This window comes from Oncorhynchus mykiss, chromosome 17, assembly GCF_057628025.1.
Source record: "Oncorhynchus mykiss isolate SJ-2025 chromosome 17, ASM5762802v1, whole genome shotgun sequence".
NCBI lineage: Eukaryota > Metazoa > Chordata > Actinopteri > Salmoniformes > Salmonidae > Oncorhynchus > Oncorhynchus mykiss.
In genome coordinates, this window is record NC_143038.1 from 15,869,459 (window position 1) to 15,893,580 (window position 24,122).

A 24,122-nucleotide genomic window follows, 5' to 3' on the forward strand; every position below is an offset into this window, starting at 1 on the left:
GTAATCTAACCTAACAATTTCACAACAACTACCTTATACACACAAATGTAAAGGGATGAAGAATATGTACATACAAATATATGAATGAGTGATGGTACAGAACGGCATAGGCAAGATGCAGTAGATGGTATCGAGTACAGTATATACATATGAGATGAGTAATGTAGGGTATGTAAACATATAAAAGTGGCATTGTTTAAAGTGACACATTGTCGTGTCTTTGGCTATGCCGGATTAATTGATATGACATGCTATTCTGTAAAATAATTTATCCGTAATTAATATCACCTGATTGAGCTAATCATGTAAATGTAATTAACTAGAGAGTCGGGCACCATGAAATAATATTTATAGAGCTGTTATCTTCCGAATAAACTCTTAAAGACCTAGTAATATTTTACATCAATAGCAGTCAATATCAATCGTCCTAATTCAGTCTCATCTGAAAGTTGTAAATTCTTTTATCTTTATTTTTATTTTTACAAGATGAATCAGCAATACAAAATTGGGTTTAATTATTTATTTTCTAAGTACCTAACTAATCACACAGAATTACACATACACACAATTAATCATAACTTGATTACAAATTGCGTCATAAAGGAAAACGTCCCTAGCGGGCGGAACAGATATGACAGCTTGTTACACAAAAGAAAAGGGGCTGGGTTGAGTGAAGGAGTGGGAAGACTGAGGAACAAAGGGAAGAAGCTGGGCTATCATAAATACAGTAACTTATGCATTCTAAATTACTGCCCATTTGGAAAAGGAAAATGCAATAAATATTTACTCTGAGCTGCGCTTCAGTAGGTTGGTGGTAGAAGGAAGGCCGTGTTGCCAAACCGAGTCCTTTGAAGAATGTCTCTGGTGGTCAATAGGGTACGTTGTAGTAACGTTGTTGTTTGGTAGCCGGGATACTCTGTCTGTTCCTTCCTAACCTGCGTTTGCAGCTGCTGTTGCTAACTCAACAGCTAGGAGGTATCACTTCTGTAGTGAATAAGAGTTCAAAGTTCATACCATTCGCAACCAAAGCTCACGCTGATGTTGGCTTCGTTCTGTAGTTATCATCTGAACCATTCTGACATCGGACCTTTGACCTCACATCCTCGGAACAGGAAGTTCTATTGTCGTCAAGGCATTATATAGGAAGGGAGAAAAGGGGTGTGTTTCATAGTTTACAACCTCTGTCTCTTCACGTGGGCGGGCCACTGAGTGAGCAGCCCTATCTTATGAAAACCCACATCTCACATTTTAGAAGCTAAAATCACATTTCATCCCATCACAAATAATTTCATATTCAAACATTTAAATTGAACAACAATTCCATGTGAATCCGATAACTCTGATGTGTAGACTTTCCACTGTAGAGTTTGTCATCTTATCATTGATGAGAATGTCTCAGATGACAACCGAACTGACATACCACCGCATATGTTCAATTGTTCGGATTACCAGAATATAGCTAATTTCCCCCCCACCTACTGATGTTCCCAGAATCTCTATGTTAACCAAGGGTTTTGCAAATGTAACCTCAGTAGGGTAGAGAGAGGAAAAAGGAGAGTTATTTATGACTGTCACAAACCTACCCTCCAGGCCAACGTCATGACAACATGTATTACATAAAGATGGCAAGATGCAGTAGATAGTATAGAGTACAGTATATACATATGAGATGAGTAATGTAGGGTATGTAAACATATTAAGTGGCATTGTTTAAAGTGGCTAGTGATACATATTTTACATCATTTTTTCCATTATTACAGTGGCTGGAGTTGAATCAGTATGTTGGCAGCAGCCACTCAATGTTAGTGGTGGCTGTTTAACAGTCTGATGGCCTTGAGATAGAAGCTGTATGGATGGCAGGGAGCTCAGCCTCAGTGATGTACTAGGCAGATGGAGGTGTTCAGTCCCAGGGTCCTAAGCTAGGACGGGACAGTGGTGTTGAACACTGAGCTGTAGGCAATGAACAGCATTCTAACATAGGTATTCCTTTTATCTAGGTGGGTGAGGTCAGTGTGGAGTGCAATCGGGATTGTGTAGTCTATGGATCTGTTGGGGTGGTATGCAACGTGTTGATGGACGTGTTGATGGAAGTTGGGTATCACATGTCTTAATGATGCGGAAGTAAAATTGCAGTCTCCGGATGTACGTTTTCCTGCTTGTTTATGACCTCGTATAGTTCGTTAAAGTGCCAGCGTGTTACATTTCTTGTCTTGAGGTGGAATGTATACATGTCACGATAACAGCTGAAAACTCCCTTGGGAATTATAAGGCATTTCACCATCAGGTATTCCAAGGTGAGTGAACAATGGGTCGAGACTACCACTGTGCTCGAGTCAGCAAACCATTTGTTGTAGATAAGAAGGGAAACACCTCCCCCTCTCGATTCCCTGACTCTACTCTCCTGTTAATGGAGAATAGCCTTTAAGAATATCTTGTCTGAAAGCCATGTTTCAGAAAAGCAGAGGATTTTGCCGTTATGAGAGTCCGGTTGGTAGAAAATAGAATGGAGGGAAGAGGTGAATGGCTTCCCCTTTGCTTTAATCTTGCCAGGCCTCCCCGTCTCCTGCCTCCGTAACACCAGCGTTTCTGCTTGCATACCCTGAAAATTGGGTTGGAGTTACAGAAAGAGCCCAGGGCAGATGAGTCAAAGTCGAAGTTGAAGCCGCAATTGGGGTAAGTAACTGCTGATCTGATGTTCAAAAATTATTGTCAGTTGTAAGAAATGATAGTGGATACATTTTCGTGAAAATAAAGTAAAATTAAACTCTAAAAGAATCACAAAATAGCAAAGTTGGGTCCGAGCTCGACAATGGAGTAATACATTCTTATATTTTGTGTTATGATAAATACTAACATATGTGCTAAACTCATGAACCATTGATAATAAGCAATATGCTTTAATAAAGGATGGGCAACTCACATTGCACAGTGTGCACACATTCAGTGCCTCCAGAAAGTATTCACACCCCTTGAATTTTTCCACATTGTTGTGGTACAAAGTGGGATTAAAATGGTATATTGTATTGTATAGTTTTTGTAAAAGACCTACACAAAATACTCTCTAATATCAAAGTGTAAGAACATAAAATAAAAAAATTAAAAACATTTATGAATAATTAAACTCTAATAGAGCTTGATTAGATAAGTGTTCAACCCCCTGCTTTCAGCAGGTTACAGCTGTGAGTCTTTCTGGGTAAGTCTCGAAGAACTTTCAACACTTGTAATGTACAACACTTGCCCATTATTCTTTTCAAAATATTTCAAGCTCTTTCAAATTGATTGTTGATCATTGCTAGACAACCATTTTCAGGTCTTGCCATAGATTTTCAAGAAGATTTAAGTGAAAACTGTAAATATGCCACTCAGGAACATACACGGTCTTCTTGGTAAGCAACTCCAGGGTAGATTTAGCCTTGTGTTTTAGGTTATTGTCCTGCTGAAAGGTGAATTAATCTCCTACTGTCTGGTGGAAAGCAGACTGAACCATTTTTTCCTCTAGGATTTTGCCTGTGCTTAGCTCCATTCTGTTTCATCCTAAAAAAGAAAAAAACTGTCCTTAACGATTACAAGCATAACCATAACATGACGCAGTCGCCACTATGCTTGAAAATATGGAGTGCGCTACTCAGTAATGTGTTGTATTGGATTATCCTCAAACATAATACTTTATATGCAAGACAAAAAGTTAATTGCTTAGACACATTTTTTGCAGTATTACTTTAGTGCCTTGTTGCAAACAAAATGCATGTTTTGGAATATTTTCTGTACAGGCTTCCTTTTCACTCTGCCAATTTGGTTAGTGTTGTGGAGTAACTACAATGTTGTTGATCCATTCAGTTTACTATCACAGCCAATAAACTCTAACTGTTGGCGGTTTCCTTCCTCTCCGGCAACTGAGTTAGGAAGGACGTCTATCTTTGTAGTAACTGAGTGTATTGATACACCAGCCAGTGTAATTAATAACTTCACCATGCTCAAAGGGATATTCAGTCAGATTTTGTTTACCCAGCTACCAATAGGTGCCCTTCTTTGTGAGGCATTGGAAAACCTCGGCACACGGAGTCCATGCAACTTGTGACATGTTAAATACATTTTTACTCCTGAACTTGAATAGGCTTGCAATTACGAAGGGGTTGAATACTTGACTCAAGACACTTCAGCTTTTCATTTATGAATGTAAAAATACCCCATAATGCATTGTGTGTAGGCCAGTGACTTTTTATTGCCTGTAAACACAACAAAAGTAGAACAAGCTAAGGGGTGTGCATACTTTCTGAAGGCACTGTAGTTATCCAACCGTTTCCAATCGCAATAATCTCTGCACGGTGTACGGTAGGGTAGGCTATGCACCAAACGGCCAAACCTTACTTGAAAAAGTGAAGAAAGTGGCTGTACTGATGTCAGAGCAAACCAGTCTCTGGTAAATTAATGCTTGGTTACATGAAATGTTAGTTTGGCTGCACATAATACATCACAAGAAAGCCCTTTGCTGGTATGCTTTATTAATAGAGAAATAATGATGTACATAGGCCTACAGAGTAATGGTTGTATTGAAGGTTGGTTGGATGTGACTGAACATCAAGGGCTGGTTCCCTGGACACAGATTAAACAATTGAGATTGTGTATTGAACATGCTTTTAAGTCCAGTAGAAGGCCTGATCTGTATCCGGGAAACTGTGCATATATATATAAATAAAGTAAAAATAAATGAGTAAAGTCTGTATTTGAGTCAGATTTCCCAATAGAAACAACCTTTTATGCTGCAGCAAATGACCTCAGTAGACATTCCATTTTATATCATTTCAGTTTTCCCTTCATGATAGAGATAAATCAAACAGCATTTGATAATCTATACTCAAACAAGAATACAATCTCATTTTTGATGAATGTGGATTGTGTTGTCAAGAGATGTACAAAAATAAGTAAATGAAAGAATATACCTAGCTAAATATCACATTGAGGAATGTTACCCGTTTAAAGTGTATTTTGTTTTACATAAACCTAGAAATATTTCATAAAATATATATTTTTGATGATGATGATACATAATATAAGGCATTCCAGTACAAAAACAGAAAGCTAATTTAGAGTATTTATTCCCTTTCTGACCACGGCTATACAGAATCAAAGTTTGGATTTGGGAAGTTCAGATTTGATGGGTTATTGGGATCGAAATCTTCGTCATCCGCAAAATCCTCTGGGTCTAGGTCCGCCTCAAACATCCTCTGTAACAAACCATCCACGGTTTTGTATCCTGGGAGGAAGCAGGCAGAAAGCTGAGGTCAGTACAGATGGTTAAAAGGGAAAGTCCTATTCAGGTAGACTACTACCTGAACTTGTCTAACAAAAACACAGATTTACATTTTCCTATTGAAAAAAATGGTTTTTGATAACCTTTTACAGGGTAGTAAATCATAATTCATCACATACTGTGTAACTAGGATGATTCAATGTGATTCTATGATTGTGAATTCAGTACATCCAGAATACACAACACATTATAAGCAGCCATAATATTTGAAAGTGCATGAATTGCCATATGCATATATTTTCATACACGTTAATAGATTTCCAAGGTATAAAATGTATCATACCACCATACAGGTGATTCAGACAGTAATGCAATGAATTCTCCTCAAAGCTTACTTTTACAGGCGATCTTGAACATGAGTGCAGGTTTTTCCTTGGTCGACTCAGAGTTGCCCATATCATTGTCATTCGTTTCCATGGCATCCACCAAGTTTCCATCCAGTTTCTCTCTGATTGGCACAAAGAGAAAGCACAATAAAAATCAAGATAAACATGGCTGTTCAGGAGGATACATCGTTACAGAACGTTCTGAAATGTTTTGCATAGACTGAGCAGCTATGATTGTCATGTTGAATAGGAAATCGTATCAATTCATCACATTTATATCTGGAACACTGAATATTTCACCTCACTGAACATCCCCCAGTCTGCCACACCTACTGGCCAATAAGCAATTAGCAAACCCTTTATTTTAAGGCAGTGCATCATGAATACTGTATGTGGTTTAGCTTGGAACATGACTCATGGCTACAGAAAATGATGCATGCTACACTTTCACCCCTCTAACTCAATATGAAATCGAGCCCACCTCATGGCATAAAAAATTATAATTATTTAATTGCAAAACTATCAGGCACGTACTGTTTGACGCCCAATTCCAGTTCCTCAATTTTCTTTTCCAGAGAAGATTGTAAGTTACTTTGGTCTACGGTGTACTCCACGAAGAAGGCTTCCAGGACGAAAGCAATGAAAATACTGAGGGGAAAAAAAGCATGCGATACTCAATTCTCAAAGAGTGAGTTATCAAATACCAAGTCATAGGCACTCCTGCAGATCTGAAACTATTACATGGGTATAAGCAATATGGCGGACATTCCTCCAAGCCAATCAAAAGACAAAGCGAAGTTATTACCATATTACTTAAACTTGTCTAATCCTTTTAGATCTACAGTATTGCCTGGGGGGGATTTGTAATTCAGCAATAGAGTATCATTAAGAAGTCTGTTTGGTTCTCAGTATTTCAAAGGAGACTTGTTCTTACTTGATAATGATGATGACAACTACAATGTGGAAGAGGACAAAGAACATCCTGGCTGAGATGTGAGTGACCGCGGTGAAACCACTGGACAGCAGTGGGACCAACATTAAAGAAAATAATAAAATAGTAACAATACTTCACTGAGTGGTCAAGTTAGCCTGGCAACTTTGAGAAACACTGAGAAATTACCCAGTTGTCTGGATCCTAAAATAAGCTATGAAGACTGTTTACTAAAGAAAAAGGATAGGTTATAGTGCAATTTCATCTCATTTTTAACCCTCTACACACTAACCTACTGTAAAGTTTTAATCAGTGACCACTGCTTACTGTACATTTAAATTCAAGATTTATATCTTGGAGCAACATTTTCACACGAGTACATAAAAAGTATTGGTTTTAGCTTAATATCTGTATTTTCCCAAGCTTTGAAAAGGATATCATGCCACTGGTTGACCACGGTGAGTTCCAGTAACAGGATAAAAGAGGAAACAATGTTGTTAAAATTGTTCTTGCAGTAGTTGTGCTTGGCGAACACTGAGTTTTTGAGCAGAGCGTTTCCACAGAATGCCTTATCCGGATCAGTGGAGTTGGCCTCGAAAAAGCGTATTTTCCCTTTGAACAGCTCCATTCCCACCATGGCGAATATGTAATAGACCACCTGAAAAATATATGGAACAACTATGCAGTCAATCAATCAGTTGCAACACAGGATTACATAGAGGGATATTTCACTCCAATCAATTGTCTGATGTTTTCAGCCATCATAATACAGTGTCATTTAAATATGAGTCAATGACCAAGACCATCTAATTTGTAGATCCAGCTGTGTGGCCTAATCCAAAATGAACAGAAGAGATAAGCGCCACAATTGTAGTCCTTATCTTTTCCATTCATTTAGGGTTGAGGCATATAGCTGGATATACATAGCTGATAGATTGGGAATTTGATTCATCTTGACCTATGAAATCATTGGATATCCCTTACAAGCGTCAATCTCATGAGCTTAGTTCAACTGAACCCAAAATACAAGCTTATTTTACTCCAATGTTTGTAAACAAAGTAAATGTAAAACACCATATAGGCTCAAAACATGGTTACAACTATAATTACAATTTCATGGATGGTCAGTCCTTGCATCCATAGCTTTGTCTATGAATTTGAGAGTGGTTACATTTCTCCAGCCCCATCCCTCAGCCTTTTAGTGAAACAGTGGAGGGGAGTACACTTTGGTATCGTTTCAACTCCTGATTGGCACTTTAAGCTCAATATGCAGGAATAGAGTCACACTTAGAGTCCATAAATATCATTAATAAACACAATAACTTATTGGTGTAATTTAACTTAACTGCACACTAACAACTTACGACAATGAGCTGTCCGAAGGTGAGTATCGTTGGTCCAATCTTGATGAGGGTGTTGATGATGGCACGGAACCTGAGGGGGAAAAAGAACATCAAGAAGAGTTCCACGTCCAAGACTATGAATGAGAATATCAAAATCAACCATATCTGACTTCTATAGTTCTTTCTGCAAAATAATTTTGTCACAGTAGCTACTGCAGATACTAGCTCTGGTAGTAAAGGGAAACGGTTTGATAATGTTTCACATCTTAAGTTTGAAGCATACACACAACACACACTGCTCATACAGGAAATGGAAGTCCTTGACCTCCTAACCTTTTGATGTTGTCCACCACTCGTATGAGCCTCAGGATGCGCAGGATGAACACAATGTCCAGGATCTGACGGCTGGTGTAGCCTCCAGCTGGGACAAAACACATGAGCATCACAACATGAACGCCAGGCAGACTCGGAGGGCTAAATTCTTTTACATGCATGTGTTCTACGCTGCAAGTTAGTAGAGGGCACCATCGACAGCATAAAGAAAAGACAAAGAAAATAAACAGCATCCCAAGTCAACATAGGAAGCAGCAGTTTGATTTATAGCGCTTTTCAACAAGCTCCTCAAAGTAGGAAAAACCTCATCCATCGCCAATGTATGCCACCCTCTACCAATGTCATTATATACTATACTGATTTTTCAATCATTTAATTGATGAGTCTATCAGAAGTCATCAATAAAATAAAAAAAACATGAATAAAGTACCATTTTATCTTTCATTGTACTTTTGCTCATTTTCAAAAATGAAACATAACGATGACCCCTCATTCAATAGGTTTAAAATAATACATGAAAAAGGTCAAAGAGCTATGGGCAACAGAAACAATAGGATGACTCCAACAAACAAACGAGAGGCTTACTATAGGTGACCTTCCACTCCTGCTCCCCAGGGGCAGCACAGCGTTGAAATAACGTAAAACCTCAATGTTAGCTCAATGTCAACAGCAGCCAGCATTAACAATGAGCCGCCATCAGAGGGTGGCTCATGAGGAACAGCAAACCGCAGACAAAAATTGACAATTAAGTTGGATATTGTGTTTGCCTTAATATAAACAATAACAGTAAAAGTTCTCAAATGCCATAGTGGTCTACAATCGGAAATGTAGGCACACTGCTGCTGAGCCCTTAATAAAGAAAATAACAAAGAAATAATAAATGTACTGTTTGTGAGTAAAGAGTGGAAGTCATCGATAACACAATGTGCTAGATTTAAAGACATATTGGGCCAGTTTCCCCGGACACAGATTATGCCTAATCCTGGAATAAAAAGCATGCTAAATGGAGAATCGAATGGAATTCTAATCCAGGACTACGTTTAGTCTGTGTCCAGGAACATGGCCCATTTTGGTTTTGAATCTTCAAACTTTAAAATATGTAGTAGTACACTGCTGCACTGGGCGTCGATGACATGGATGTTAATTAAGGCAGCCCCCCCCCCCCCCTCCCCTGATTCAGAGGGTTTGGGTTAAATGTCAAAGACCTGACTAGGTATCCCTTTTCCCTTCCCTAACACAGATTTAGGTTTTACTTACATAATTTCAGTGCTGAATTGATGATCATAGCAATCAAGGCAGTGATGACAATGATGGTGTCAAACCTGTGTGCATAGAGGTGAGGAAGATGTTACTACAGAAGTACTTAAACCGAAGCAGAAACGGTCTCCTTTCATTGCAGTTCAATCATCATATACCTAATCAGCTAGTACCACTTCAGTACGCAAGCCTTGGTCACAGAATTAGGGACGCTGCATCTACATGGCGTAAGGGGAACATAAAACTTCTACTATTGAGCAGACCTGGGTTGAAATAGTACTGGGTTTTTTTCTTTCAACTTCAGCCGTTCTTGATTGAGCTTGCCTGACACAATGGAAGTCAAAAAAGTGCAGACCCTCAAAATGCTCAAAGTATTTGAAGGAAAAACAACAAATTATACTATGTATACTACTACTGGCAACACAAGGGGTTGGTTTCCCAGGTTAAGATTGAGTTTTGTCCTGGATTAAAAAGCAAGCTCAATGGGATTCTTCAGTAAGCATGCTTTTTAGTCCAGGACTAGGCTTAAATCGCTGCCCGCGTAACCGGACAAAAATGCTTGGGCTTCTCACCAATTCCAGAACTGGTGTCTGGAGAAGAAGGCGCGCGGCTCGAAGCTGTACAGTTTGAGGAGGATCTCTAGGAGATAGAGAACCAGGAAAGCCCACTCTACGTTGGCTATCAACGGGTCCTCCTCATCCAGGCCGATGAACACAGCGTTAACCAGGATGATCAGGTCATAGGTGTACATGAATGCCCTGGATATCTCACACACACACACACACACACACACACAGAAAGAAACAAAGATATACAGTGCCTTGTGGAATGTCAAAGGGTCTGAATACTTTCCCATTTTGTTACGTTACAGCCGTATTCTAACGGATTAAATACATAAAAATCCTCAATCTACACACAATATCCCATAATGACAAAGCAAAAAAAAATAGGTTTTTAGAAATGTTTGCACATTTATTAAAAACAGAAATACCTTATTTACGTAAGTATTCAGACCCTTTGCTATGAGACTCGAAATTGAGCTCAGGTGCATCCTGTTTCCATTCATCATCCTTGAGATGTTCCTACAACTTGATTGGTCCACCTGTGATAAATTTAATTGATTGGACAAGATTTGGAAAAGCACACTTGTGTCTATATAAAAGGTCCCACAGTTGACAGTCAAAGGAAATTGTCCGTAGAGCTCCGAGACAGGATTGTGTCGAGGCACAGATCTGGGGAAGGGGCCCCAAAAATGTTTGCTGCACTGAAGGTCCTCAAAAACACAGTGGCCTCCATCATTCTTAAAATGGAAGAAGTTATATACCACCAAGACACTTCCTAGAGCTGGCCACCCAGCCAAACTGAGCAATCGGGGGAGAAGGGCCTTCGTCAGGTAAGTGACCAAGAACCCGATGGTCACGCTGACAGAGCTCTCGAGTTCCTCTGTGGAGATGGGAGAACCTTCCAGAAGGACAACCATCTGCAGCACGCCACCTATCAGGCCTTTATGGTAGTGGCCAGAAGGAAGCCACTCCTCCGTAAAAAGCACATGACAGCCTGCTTGGAGTTTTCCAAAAGGCACCTAAAGACTCTCAGAGCATGAGAAACAAGATTCTCTGGTCGGATGAAACCAAAATTCAACTCTTTGGTCTGAATGCGTCTGGAGGAAACCTGGCATCATCCCTACGGTGAAGCAGGGTGGTGGCAGCATCATGCTGTGGGGGTGTTTTTCAGTGGCAGGGACTGGGAGACTAGTCAGGATCGAAGCAAAGATTAACAGAGCAAAGTAGTGAGATCCTTGATGAACTCAGGACATCTCTGGAGAGACCTGAAAATAGCTGTGCAGCTATGCTCCCCATCTAACCTGACAGAGCATGAGAAGAATGGGAGAAACTCCCCAAATACAGGTGTGCCATGCTTGTAGTGGCATACCCAAGAAGACTCAAGATTGTAATTGCTGCCAAAGGTGCTTCAACAAAGTACTGAGTAAAGGGTCAGAATTCTTATGTAAAATATGATATGTTATTTACATTTAATAAATTAGCAAACATTTCTAAAAACCTGTCTTTGCCTTGTCATTATGGGGTGTTATGTGTAGATTGAAGAAAACAAAACAATTGAATACATTTTAGAGTAAGGCTGTAACCTAACAAAATGTGGAAAAGGTCAAGGGGTCTCAATACTTTCCGAAGGCACTGTCTACTTTCAGATACTTTCACACGCTCCCCCAAACCTCTTCCCTGTACGTCTGCTGAGTAACATCTACACTCATTGGCTGCACTCACTTGTGCTGGACCATGCGGCAGACGAGACGACTGGGGGAGGAGAGATAGAGAGAGGGGAGCCATGTCTTGAGGGGGTGGGGCCGTGACTTCATCATGATCACCTGGATGTTCAGGAGGTCCGCAAGCTGAACAAATGCCACTTTCCCTGCACAGGTGGATGAAAGGATTAAATTAATTAAGGCTTCAGCTCAAAGCAGGTGCTGCATTGGTCATCTTGGGTAACACTACGGTCACGTTCCAGGGTAACTACATTGCAGGCATTGCATTGCATGAACCAATGGTTGTGTACCATGTCAGTGACTGGGAATTCAGGCTTCAAATGGCTACATCATATGATGTGGATGTTAGCTGATATATTAAACACCTATCCAGGTCCATCTGCAATTTACTCAGCATGTAACACAGCTTTGTGTGGGTCTCTGTGTGAAGTAGACTCCAACCACTCACCTATGCAGCCTTTGTTGTTGTCGTCGGAGACGCTCCACAGCAGCTCCCTGTGGGCGTTGCTGATGTCCGGCTGGACCAACCGCACAAGCTGGTTCCAACAGGCCTGGCTTACCACAGGCTCCTCCTCTCCCTTCCTCTCCTGCAGCACACCGAAGGCACGCACCATCTTGTGCCTCTTGGCCCTGACGAGCTTCCGTACTTCTTCCTGATTGGGTACATAGGATAGGAGTAGGATGAAGTCGCCTGTAGACACTGATCTTGTCTCAGTTTAGCATTTTCCCCACAAATGGTTGAGGTTAGGTAAGGTTAGGTAAGACACCAAGCTGCCTTAATCTACAGAGCCAGGAGATAGGAGCAGGAGCCATGCCATCTCACACAAGCCATGCCATCTCACACAAGCCAAGGCTACTTACATTTGAAAAGAAATAGCTTATATCATTGTCTTGTCCGCCCACTCTACCTTCAGGTACTTTTTGTAGTTGTTGTACACGACCGCCAGGAACACTGACATGAAGATGTAGGTGTTGATAAGGATATAGGTGATGAAGAACACGGCAAAGTAAACGCTGAAGTTGTACGCTGGCATCCTACGTAGGGAAATAAAGACAAAAATAAAGATTTGTCCACGTGTCTATATATTAAAGATTAAACAATTAAATTACTTGTGCTATTTTAGTTTAGGTATTTTGCAGACGCTCCTCTCCAGAGCGACTAACAACCAGTGTATTCAACTTCAGTAGGCAAAACCCAACTCGTATCACCATCATTGCAAGTATAATCTACTCCCAGCAAAATTGTTGTAGGTTTATTAGGTACATCACCCTTTCACGGAAATGGTTTGCTCCTACAGACAGGGAGTCACATGGCCGTGGCTTGCTATATCAAGGAGTCACATGGCCGTGGCTTGCTATATCAAGCAGGCAGATAGGCAGAGACATTCAGTTACTGTTCAATTGAACATTAGAATGGCAGAACGAGTGACTTGAGCGACTTTGAACGTGGTATAATCGTCAGTTCTATCTGCGACGATTCCAGTATCTCAGAAATGTCCGTCCTCCTGGGCTTTTCACGAGCGACAGTGTCTAAGGTTTACCGAGAATGGTGCATCCAGCCACCAACAGGTAAATAACGGAGCAGTACAACAGTGGTATGCAGAACGGCATCTCGAGAACGCACAACTCGTCAGTCTTTGACACGGATGGGCTATTGCAGCAGAAGACAACACGAGGTTCCATTCCTATCAACTAAAAGCAAAAATAAGCGGCTCCAGTGAGCACGCGATCGACAACACTGGACAATTGAGTGGAAAAACATTGGCTGGTCCAACGAATCAAGGTTCTTGTTGCATCATGTTGGTGGCAGAGTCAAGATTTGTCCTAGGCAGCATGGGTCCATGGCTCAATCCTGCTTGGTTTCAAAGGTATGGGCTGGTGGTGGGGTAATGTTTTCCTGGTACACGTTAGGTCCCTTGAACAACATTTACATGCCTCGAAGAATTCAGTCTGTTCTGGAGGCAAAGTGGGATCCGACCCAGTACTATATGGGTGTACCTAATACACTGTGTATATAGAAAGGGGCATGCCAAAAGGCAACTTTGCACTTAAAGTTGCACTACAAATCAAAAGTCATATAGTTAAAGCTAGAATCTTTAAATGCTACATTCATTTTCTGACTTATAAATTAATGATAAATACCCATTGATTCTTAAAGAATAACTGATAAATGCCTGATGAGTTCAGTCCAACTGTCATACTCCATCAGAATCCAAAATATAAGATTGTTTACATTGTTTAGCTCTGTCTATGAATTTGGCAGTGGTTACATTTCTCCAAGCTCACCTCTAAGCATTTTACCAAAACAGAGGTGGGGTGCCAGCTTTGTTATTTTTTCAATTAAAGATTCTAGCTTTAAAAAGAAGAATTCAAATCTTACTAGACTTCATAACAAAAATAAATTCATAATAAAACTCATAAGGAATAAGGTTGAATAATGTACCCTGGGTACTCACATGATATCCGGACTGTTGGCAGTCGTGACTAGGACATAGAGATCAAAGACAATCTCCAGATAGTTGGTGAAATAGGGGCGTCCCTCTATTGTTTTAAGGCCCCTATGGAGGAAGCAGCAGCACAAATGTGGTTTGCATTATGTCCAACAACAAAAACAACTTTAAATTACTTTGGATGAGTGTCTAAGGGCAACTTGATCCTAGCCCCCTCCCTCTTTGCAAACTGGAAGTATGGATGGATGTCCTCTACTAACCACACAAGGACGGTGTAGGATGACATAGCCCCTCAGAGCACTGCTTTTCATTCTAATGGTTAAGATTAGGTTTGGGAATTGGGATATAAAAGCTGATTCTAGACCTGCTCTCTAGAGGAAACTACGGTAGTTTTCAGTGCAACTTTATGAAATGCTACGCATTTGGTAGTACTTCTTTGCTTGCCAGCCGCCTGATTCAACTAATAAAAGGCTTGATAGAATAGGAGTTGAATCAAACTTGTTAACCCTAGCTCTGTTTTTTAGTTTCTTATTTTTTTAAGTAAGGAGTTTTTGCTTCCCAACCCCATATGTGGGTCAAATATGATCCGTATGCATTTCCTATGGAATCCACTGCATTGCACTCGTCAAACTGACTTTTATTTGTTACAACAATAAAAACTAAGTAATTAATAACATTTATTAAATATCTTGTGTTTAATGTTCATTAATCACTGTTTTCATTTCTCCTTTTTAACTCATTGAGTAAAAACAGTTTCATAAGGAGGATCATAAGAAAGTTGACAGACATACAGTTGAAGTCGGAAGTTTACATACACCTTAGCAAAATACATTTAAACTCAGTTTTTCACAATTCCTGACATTCAATCAGAAGACTTATTTGCGACCAAGCTTTAATCCTGACTGATGTCTAAAGATGTTGCGTCAATATATGCACATAATTTTCCCACCTCATGATGCCATCTATTTTGTGAAGTTCACAAGTCTCTCCTGCAGCAAAGCACCCCCACAACATGATGCTGCCATCCCCGTGCTTCACGGTTGGGATGGTGTTCTTCGACTTGCAATCCTGCCCCTTTTTCCTCCAAAGATAACGATGGTCATTATGGCCAAACAGTTCTATTTTTGTTTCATCAGACCAGAGGACATTTCTCAAAAAAGTACGATCTTTGTCACCATGTGCAGTTGCAAACTGTAGTCAGGCTTTTTTAATGGCGGTCTTGGAGCAGTGGCTTCTTCCTTGCTGAGCGGCCTTTCAGGTTATGTCGATATAGGACTCGTTTTACTGTGGATATAGATACTTTTGTACCCGTTTCCTCCAGCATCTTCACAAGGTCCTTTGCTGTTGTTCTGGGATTGATTTGCACTTTTCGCACCAAAGCACGATCATCTCTAGGAGACAGAACGTGTCTCCTTTCTGAGCGGTATGACAGCTGTGTGGTCGCACGGTGTTTATACTTGCGTACTATTGTTTGTACAGATGAATGTGGTACCGTCAGGCGTTTGGAAATTGCTCCCAAGGACGAACAAGACTTGTGGAGGTCTACAATTTTTGAGGTCTTGGCTTATTTCTTTTGATTTTCCCATGATGACAAGCAAAGAGGCACGGAGTTTGAAGGTAGGCCTTGAAATGCATCCACAGGTTCACCTCCAATTGACTCAAATGATGTCAATTAGCCTACTAGAAGCTTCTAAAGCCATGACATAATTTTCTGGAATTTTCCAAACTGTTTAAAGACACAATAAACTTAGTGTATGTAAACTTCTGACCCACTGAAATTGTGATACAGTGAATTATAAGTGAAATAATCTGTCTGTAAACAAATGTTGGAAAAAGTAGATGTCCTAACCAACTTGCCAAAACTATAGTTTGTTAACAACACATTTGTGAAGTGGTTGAAAAATGAGTTAATGACTCCAACCTAAGTGCATGTAGACTTCTGACTTCAACTGTACAATCAAAATGGTTTTACAGATGCTGGATGAGGAAGCCATTTGTGCCTCTGGCTCAGAATCAGAGGTATCCAATTCAGATGTCAAAGACTATGTGCCTGTGGGCAAAATTGGAATTGTGGATGCACCCGGTAGTCCAGCTGTCCTAGAAGATTCTACAGATGGGCAGGACTCCTCTGAGGAGAGTGAGTAAAAAGGGGTCTTACTGGAGTGAACCCCCCCCCCCCCCCTCTCTCTCCACACACACTAAAGGCATAACATCCTGAGGAGCTGCCCAGGGCCTGTGCCGGGGTCAACAGTTGTGTCACCAAAGTATGCCTGGGAGTTGTTTATTAGTGACAACATCATTGGAGGTCCTAAAGTGTACAAATTTAGAAGGACGGAGAAGAGCGACAGCAAAAGGGACAGAGTGGAGAGAAGTCGACAAAGAAGAACTAAAGGCCTTTATTGGTTTAACCCTCCTTTCCGGCATGGAGAACAGGTGGGATGTCTCAACAAAGGAGCTATTTTTGGATCCACTGCCGAATCCAATGTATAAGGCCACCATGTCGGTCGGAAGATATGAGGATATCCGTCGCTACCGGAGGCTTGATGACAAGAGGACCAGAGTGGTCAGAGAGGCAACGGACCACCTGGCAGCCTTCCGGTATGTGGGGACCTTTTCCTAGCAAACTGTAGAGGAAGGTTCATCCCCAGCAATTGCGTCACAGTGGATGAGCAGTTTTCCTCCAGACGCGACGCTTGGCATTCCGTCCAATATTGGTTTCATCAGACCAGAGAATCTTGTTTAGGTGCCAATTTGGCAAACTCCAAGCGGGCTGTCATGTGCCTTTTACTGAGGAGTGGCTTCCGTCTGGCCACTACCATAAAATGCCTGATTGGTGGAATGCTGCAGAGATGGTTGTCCTTCTGGAAGGTTCTCCCATCTCCACAGATGATCTGAGGAAATGGAAAGCTGTGGGGTGATGAAAGAGAGCCAGGCCACCACCACTCAGAGCAGCCAGGTCCAGAAGAGGTGCCAGCTCTGCCCAAGCGCAAAGGATAGAAAAGTCAGCTGCTGGTGTTCTCAGTGCAACACACCTGTCTGCAAAGAGCATAGTCACATGCTTGTTGTTTGTAACAAATGCATGGACTAAGACAGCATAAGAAAGCATCACACACGCAAACTTTGTTCCTTTTAGTGTTCAATGTTTTCTAAATTCACAACTGTTAGTGTTGTCATTAATATTGATGAACTTTGAATTTTCAAATAAATGTTTTGAAATATTACAAAACGTGCTTAAGGTGGTTTTATTTTGTTCTTCACATTAAAAGGTTGAATGTGAAACTTTGATTGTAAGAACGATTGTAAGAACAATATGTTCATATTTTCAATAGCCGTTATGGAATTTCATAATATGTTATCATTGGAATGTGTATCAAACTGTTGAAGAGCAGTTAAAAACATCTAAAATAATAAAAAGACCCAAATGATCACTCAAAACAATTATGTTCCACAAAATGTATCATATTTTAGACCCATGTGTATCAAACACAGATATTACAATATCGGGTCATTTTGACCCGGCATATGCATTCTTGGGGCGCCATGTTTACTATGCATCCCAGGGTTAATGCTTGGCTGGAATAAAGGCCTGCATTCAGACCAGGCCTCTGCAGACAAAATGGTCACCCCTGTCCGAGATTTTACAATGCTGGCAGACATGCCCATTTGACTACAATTCCTGATCCTGACTTACCTTTTTCCAAAGAGTTTGAGGGCCATGAGTGAGAACATGAGCACACTGAACATGAAGAGCAGGAAGACATAGAGGATCTGAGGCAGTGCGTTCCGGATGCTTCGGAACGCTCTCCGGAGCTAGAGGAAGGAAGAGAGAATGTGAGTGACAGAAAGGGTATACCTAGTCAGTTGTACAACTGAATGCATTAAACCGAAATGTGTCTTCCGCATTTAACCCAACCCCTCTGAATCAGGGGGAAGATGATGTGTGTGACAGAGAGACAGACTTTACCTGTCTTCCCTCAGTGATATTGACCAGTAGGAGGGGCCTCAGTACCCGCGACCAGCGGACAGCGTAGAAACCACTGGCTTTCAACGCCCCATAAATGATCATGTCAACAAGAGAGAGCTGAGGAGGAGAATAATGTCAAGTATTACCCCGTTTCTTTCATTGTAATGGGAGTAGTTATTCAAAGTTGTATGCTAAATTCCAAATCTACTTCTAATGACTCCTGGAGACCAAAGTAAATTGTATAGATTTAGTGTGGCAATTGTATTGTAGCCATATTGTTTCCATCTAACCAATCCTGAAGCGGGTGAGTGTAATGGCTAGTGGTTGATTTGCAATTCAGCATTTTGGATTATTTCAGAGCAATTCTCAAACTTCCTAAATTGGAGCCCAGCGTTGGAAGTTGGAATTGGGTCTAGCTTCAAGCAGCATGACGGCTTGAAGCTAGACCAATTCCAAAATTGGGCTCCACTTTTCCACACACTGCTCAATCAAGAGTCAACACCACCCCAGTCATGCAATTTACATTGAAATATGTTTTACCACCTATATCTATCTCTATCAATACATGTTTGCATACATGGTCAATACAGGAGTTAGCGGTGTCCAACATTGCATTCAAAATGAGTCATTTGTTTATTCTGAATCAAACTGAGTCATAGCGTTAACACTAGGAAGTAACTAGGAGTTGAGAATCCCTGACACAGGGAAACTTCAGGCTAAAGGTTGTTTCACAACAATGTGCAAAGCCCTTCTCAGCACATTCTCAACTTGTCATACAGTTCCTTCAAATGCTGCTACACTGACAGTCACTGGGTAGGTTTCCCAACTCCTCCTTGGCCAAAGTAGTAAGCGATTTCTTTCAACGACCGAGACTAATAAATGTTAGCAATACCTTGCTTTTGGGTTTGATTCCAGTATTGTTCATATATACAGAATATGTATAAGCTGTCGCCGGATAAAAATAATTCTAATAAATTAAAATGTATTATTCCAGGTACCTGTACCTACACAGAGATATGCACACTGAATCAAAAGCACTGGATCACAATGACCCTAGTGTTCATGTCTTGTGAGGAGAGGTAGGAGAGAGCAGAGCAGACAAGGCATTTCCAATGTAGTAGTTGGACAAATAAAGTTGTATTGTACTATATTGTATTCCACTAAAGAACATGAGGGTAATACGCACTCTAAACTTGAGTACACCAGGACTGGGCTGAAAAATAATACAGATAAGAAATAGGAGGTCTGCGGAATATTGCTGTTCCCCTGTGCTTTATTCCTGCACCTAAAAATAATTCCATTATTTGAGTTGCGCCTACCAAAATGATGGCAAAGATGCAGATGTTCTTGGGGTCTTTCCAAAACCTTTCCCGGGGAATGACTTTGGCGTAGTGCACGAGCCGAGCAGTGAAGGCTGCCAGACAGACAAGCTCGATCACTGAGGTAACCTGAGGGAGACAAAAACAATGTGTGCCTGCTATCAATTCAGTAAAAGATTGCATATGTACAACCAATTGTTAGCAATTCAACCCAGTTTGACCGGGTGTTCATTTGGTGCAAACAAGGGAAAAAATGCTTTGAAACAGGAGGGGCTACGTGACCTTGTCCAATGAGAACATTTCAGTTTCAGAACATTTCTGCAATGTGCCCTAGGCCTAATAAACACGACCCTGGTACTCTCATCACAAAACAGAGGTCACACACAGTGCTACACATAATACAACTGTGGATATATTTAAAACATGAAAAGAGCAATACAACAAGCCTAAAGAAACAGGGTTATTAGTAACGATTTCAAGAGACAATAATTCCTGCATACTGCTTGGAATGTTTCATTATCTCTGGCCCAAAACATTGGCATTTTAAAAGACTGAGAATTACACCAAGTTGAGAGGAATATCATTGTGGATATCTACCCATATTGGCAGAGGGACAACTGCTGGGTCTTCAAAGATGGCCAAAGCCAGGTCCACTAGGATGAAGGCATACACAAGGATCTGGAACCCCCAATGGTTATAGAGCAGGTACAATCTGTGGAAGAAAAGCAACAACCAGAATCCATATTTCAACGGAATTATCTAATATCTTGAAACATAGATAGTCAGAGAGAGGGTTGTCTTCTTTTTTTCGTCTGTTCCTCACACACACACACACACACAAATATGGCCTATGATAGCAGGACTACCGCTAATGCTATCCTTAAGCTACAAGTGACAAGATTCTATCTATTTGTATTTATTCTAATACATGCTCTGTCTATTTCGATATATTCAACCAGTTGAATGCTCTGGCAACTATAACCTAACATCCTTAAACATAACCATCTCTACCTACCTTATAGCTTGAGGTGTTGTGTCAAAAAAGATGTTCCTGTTATACTGGGCGTCTGACACGTACACTGCTGCAAGGTCAAAATCCTGGAAAGCCCCCACAGACAATAAAAGCAGCCGGTGAATACTCTACGCAAATAAAACCTTTGGTATATCATAGCCATATCTAGATAATACAACACAGTAGTGTCTATAGGTTTATTATATGTATAAAGTGTCTCAAGGTAGGAATGCTGATCTAGGATCAGCACCCACCTGTCCATGTAAAAAAGTTAAACTGTGATTCCAAATCAGCACGACCACTCGAAGACGCTTGAAAAATAGAGGCGCTGGATGAAAAATGAAGTGTGTGATCCCAACTGGTCAAGTCATGCAATTGGTACAATATATGATCATATGAATCCATGGGATCCTTGATATCAGTAAAGCATTAGAGCAAATAGGGACATTGACTATGTATTATGTACATAGGCTGATAAGTGTCAAGGCAACACAATCAACTGAAGATAATTAAGTAACGTTAGTGTGTAATGAACCAAAATTCTAATTTCAAGGGGAAAAGGCTCCGCCCAATATAGGCAAACAAACATGTTGATGACATGTATAATACAAACGTTAAAGGAAAACACGCGTGGTGTGTTGGCTGTGACAAAACGCATTATTGCCACGCCAGTAAGAGAGCCTAAAGTTGGTGCATGACTATTTCATGCATTATTATCATGATTTTTTTATTTTTATTTATTTTTTTAAATACAGCCTACAGTAGCCCAGAGCAACTTTATAAAACTATGCACATACCGTACTCTGCACGAACGCAAACAACTTAAGTATGAGGTCATGTGATGAGACAATGACAGAAAGAAAATACAATATAATGTATCGACTTGGAAATGTAACGGAGCACGGATAGGTGATACGTCAGCAATATCCTACAAAATATCACTTACACCCTTTGTTTTTCTGTTCCCAGTTTCAGATGTATTTCCACTGTTTCTTATCCCCTTTCCATTTTCCGGCGCCTCTTCTGGAGTGATTTCCTTTTTATCTGGTTCAGACATTGTTTTTAGCATTACATTTCCCTTGAAAATGTACTTTTCTCCTCTTTCGTAGGCCTAGATAAACTATTCGCTCCCGTTAAGTTAGCAGGATATCCCGTGATTGAGTTGGAAGTCGTCCCCACCAAAATGGTTATAAGTCCTGTTTTCTTGCACGTTCCTCAAATATCACACATTCTTGTCGAATTGAAGGCATGTTAACATTTTAACCTCCAGTCGTAATCGGAGGATGGAATAGTCTACTGTCTTTTTTGAATGATAACAGAAAGATTGTGAAGTGAACGCTTATGCCAGGATTTTTTATCTGTCATGTGACAAGTTTAGCGGAAATAGCGGAGGAGAGACGAACGCGCTGGAAGGAAACGTTATGGCATAAGTAGAGTTGCCAGAATGTGAGAACTCTTGTGATGTGAGAACTTAAGGTTCGTACAGCACTCGTATTAGAGAAAACATGATGCTATACACAGTGTACAAAACATTAGGAACACCTGCTCTTTCTATGACAGACTGACCAGATGAATCCAGGTGAAAGCTATGATCCCTTATTGATGGCACCTGTTAAATCCACTTCAATTAGTGAAGATGACGGGGAGGAGAGAGGTTAAATAAGGATTTTTAAGCCTTGAGGTACTGGCGTGTGGATGTGTGCCATTCAAAGGGTGAATTGACAAGACAAATAATTTAAGTGCCTTTGAACGGTGTATGTTAGTCATAGCTGCAGAAGCACCTGGGCATTGTTGCCAACTCCTCAGTAAGGAAAGTAGCTATTGGCTGTCCTATAAGTCACTAAATTACATAATTGCCTAATTTGCATAATTGGCCATGTGCATGTAATTGTGATGGATGCTGTAGAGAGAGGAATAACGTCTTGGGAGAGACAAAAAGTGAGTAAAAAACACCCTAAATATGTTTAGAACTACAAATTAACTTCTGTAGATTCTTGGGACCGGCAAAAGAGACACTCTGGCAGAGTTACTTCGTTTTTTTTTTTTTGTCGTTTTCTTAATTTGGTTAGGTTTTTAACCTTATGGTCCACTTAGGAGCCTACAACAAATCACAGTAAAACACATTTTTAACCATAACATTTTTTACGTTTGTTTTTATACAATCTACATTAACAATCTAAAGGGACCAAAAAGAGACAATGTAAAAAAAAAAATACCAATGTGAGAAAATTATGGTAACTAGTCTGGCCCTAATTCAGGTTATTTATTAAAAATATGTTTTTATGTAAGCCAGGGCGGGATCAGCCAGCGGCGGCTTCCCGTATGTGCGATTCATTTGCAGTCTGGACGTGGAGGGGTGAACATCTCCTGTTCTGACTGCAAAGCTGGGAGGGACTGCTGCGTGAGGACTGGGCCACCTGTGAGTGCTTTGGGATGGGGCCCACGGCAACACTCGCTGCTCGTTGAGAAGAGTAAGAACGATATGTGCTTTCACGTCAGAGTCTCCAATAACACCAGAAAAAGTCGCTAGATTTGTCGCTAGTCGCTTTTTAAACAATTTGTCGATAGAGGTGTCTGAATATTTGCTAAATATGGGATTTTTTTGCCCACACTGGCACATATCGGACTGCTAATACAGGACTATTAAAGGCCCAGTTCACTACTTTTGTGAAAGTATCACCCCCAGGTGCAGTGTTGCCAGCTTGATTTCGACATTCCCAATATTTTTGGTCTGAACCAAATGTGACTAATTTCAGGAAACTATGTGTATGTCACCTGTCACGACAAAAAATCCTTCTAGAACATGTGATCTTTCATGTGCCTTATTAAAAACTTAAAAATTTGTATTTACAGATGGTCTACAATTGTTAAATTATGAGCCTAGTCTGTTTAGCCACAGAAAATGTCAGGAATCTTTCCACTAGCCATGATTGGCTGAGATAATGAACGGGCCGGACAACCCGAGAGTTGAGTTCGGATTGGTCTGCCATGTAGCACGCTTCTGTCTATAACATGAGCTGGTCAGTATGTATAGGTAATCCTTTCTAATGGTGTTTTTTTTAAAGATCTCACCTAGTAGAACTGCAAAAGTGTTATCTCCACTTTCTGGAGGACCGAGTTTTGAAATCATTGGAATGCCCCGTGGAATTAGAATATGTGAGGTTCTGTGTTATACACTATAGCCCTTACCATATGTGATGGAATATTATTTCCTGTTGGCTTGTGTGGATGAATGTGTTATGCAACATAGCTGACTTGAGACATTGTTAACAGTTTCAGGACCATGGGCCTTTCTCATGATGGAAAAATACAGAATAACATGACAGGAACTGTGCAATGAGTTGGGGGAGGCACATTCAGAACGTAGTGTTGCGAGAACAAACAGTATTTTGTTAGATAACAGGAGCCAGGTGCCTGATAACTGTATATTCTACATAACTACAACGACTGACCGCTGGAGTGCCCGGGGGCTGGTACCAGCTCGTGCACCAACAATCAACGAAAGGCTGGGTGAGTCTAAACCACGCCCAGTCTATACTCTGTGACAGGCCGGCTCGGAAGCAGGAACTACCTCTGTCAGAGAATATTATAA

The 24,122-nt window shown here is 40.7% G+C and overlaps 1 protein-coding gene across 1 annotated transcript; it reads right to left on the reverse strand.

Annotated features, from left to right (window-relative positions):
* Positions 1–4,482: 4,482 nt before the first annotated feature.
* On the reverse strand, positions 4,483–22,026 carry tpcn3 (two pore segment channel 3). The gene is made up of 19 exons (XM_021568259.3): positions 21,477–22,026; positions 20,534–20,616; positions 20,116–20,230; positions 19,519–19,647; positions 18,200–18,316; positions 17,927–18,045; positions 14,242–14,343; positions 12,694–12,820; positions 12,234–12,438; positions 11,787–11,931; positions 10,074–10,259; positions 9,502–9,566; positions 8,245–8,332; positions 7,933–8,002; positions 7,007–7,226; positions 6,572–6,662; positions 6,172–6,285; positions 5,647–5,759; positions 4,483–5,254 (listed from the first exon to the last, which is right to left on the reverse strand). Exons 1-19 carry the CDS (start codon positions 21,597–21,599, stop codon positions 5,115–5,117), a joined length of 2,352 nt encoding a protein of 783 aa, XP_021423934.3. The 5' UTR covers positions 21,600–22,026; the 3' UTR covers positions 4,483–5,114.
* Positions 22,027–24,122: the final 2,096 nt, after the last annotated feature.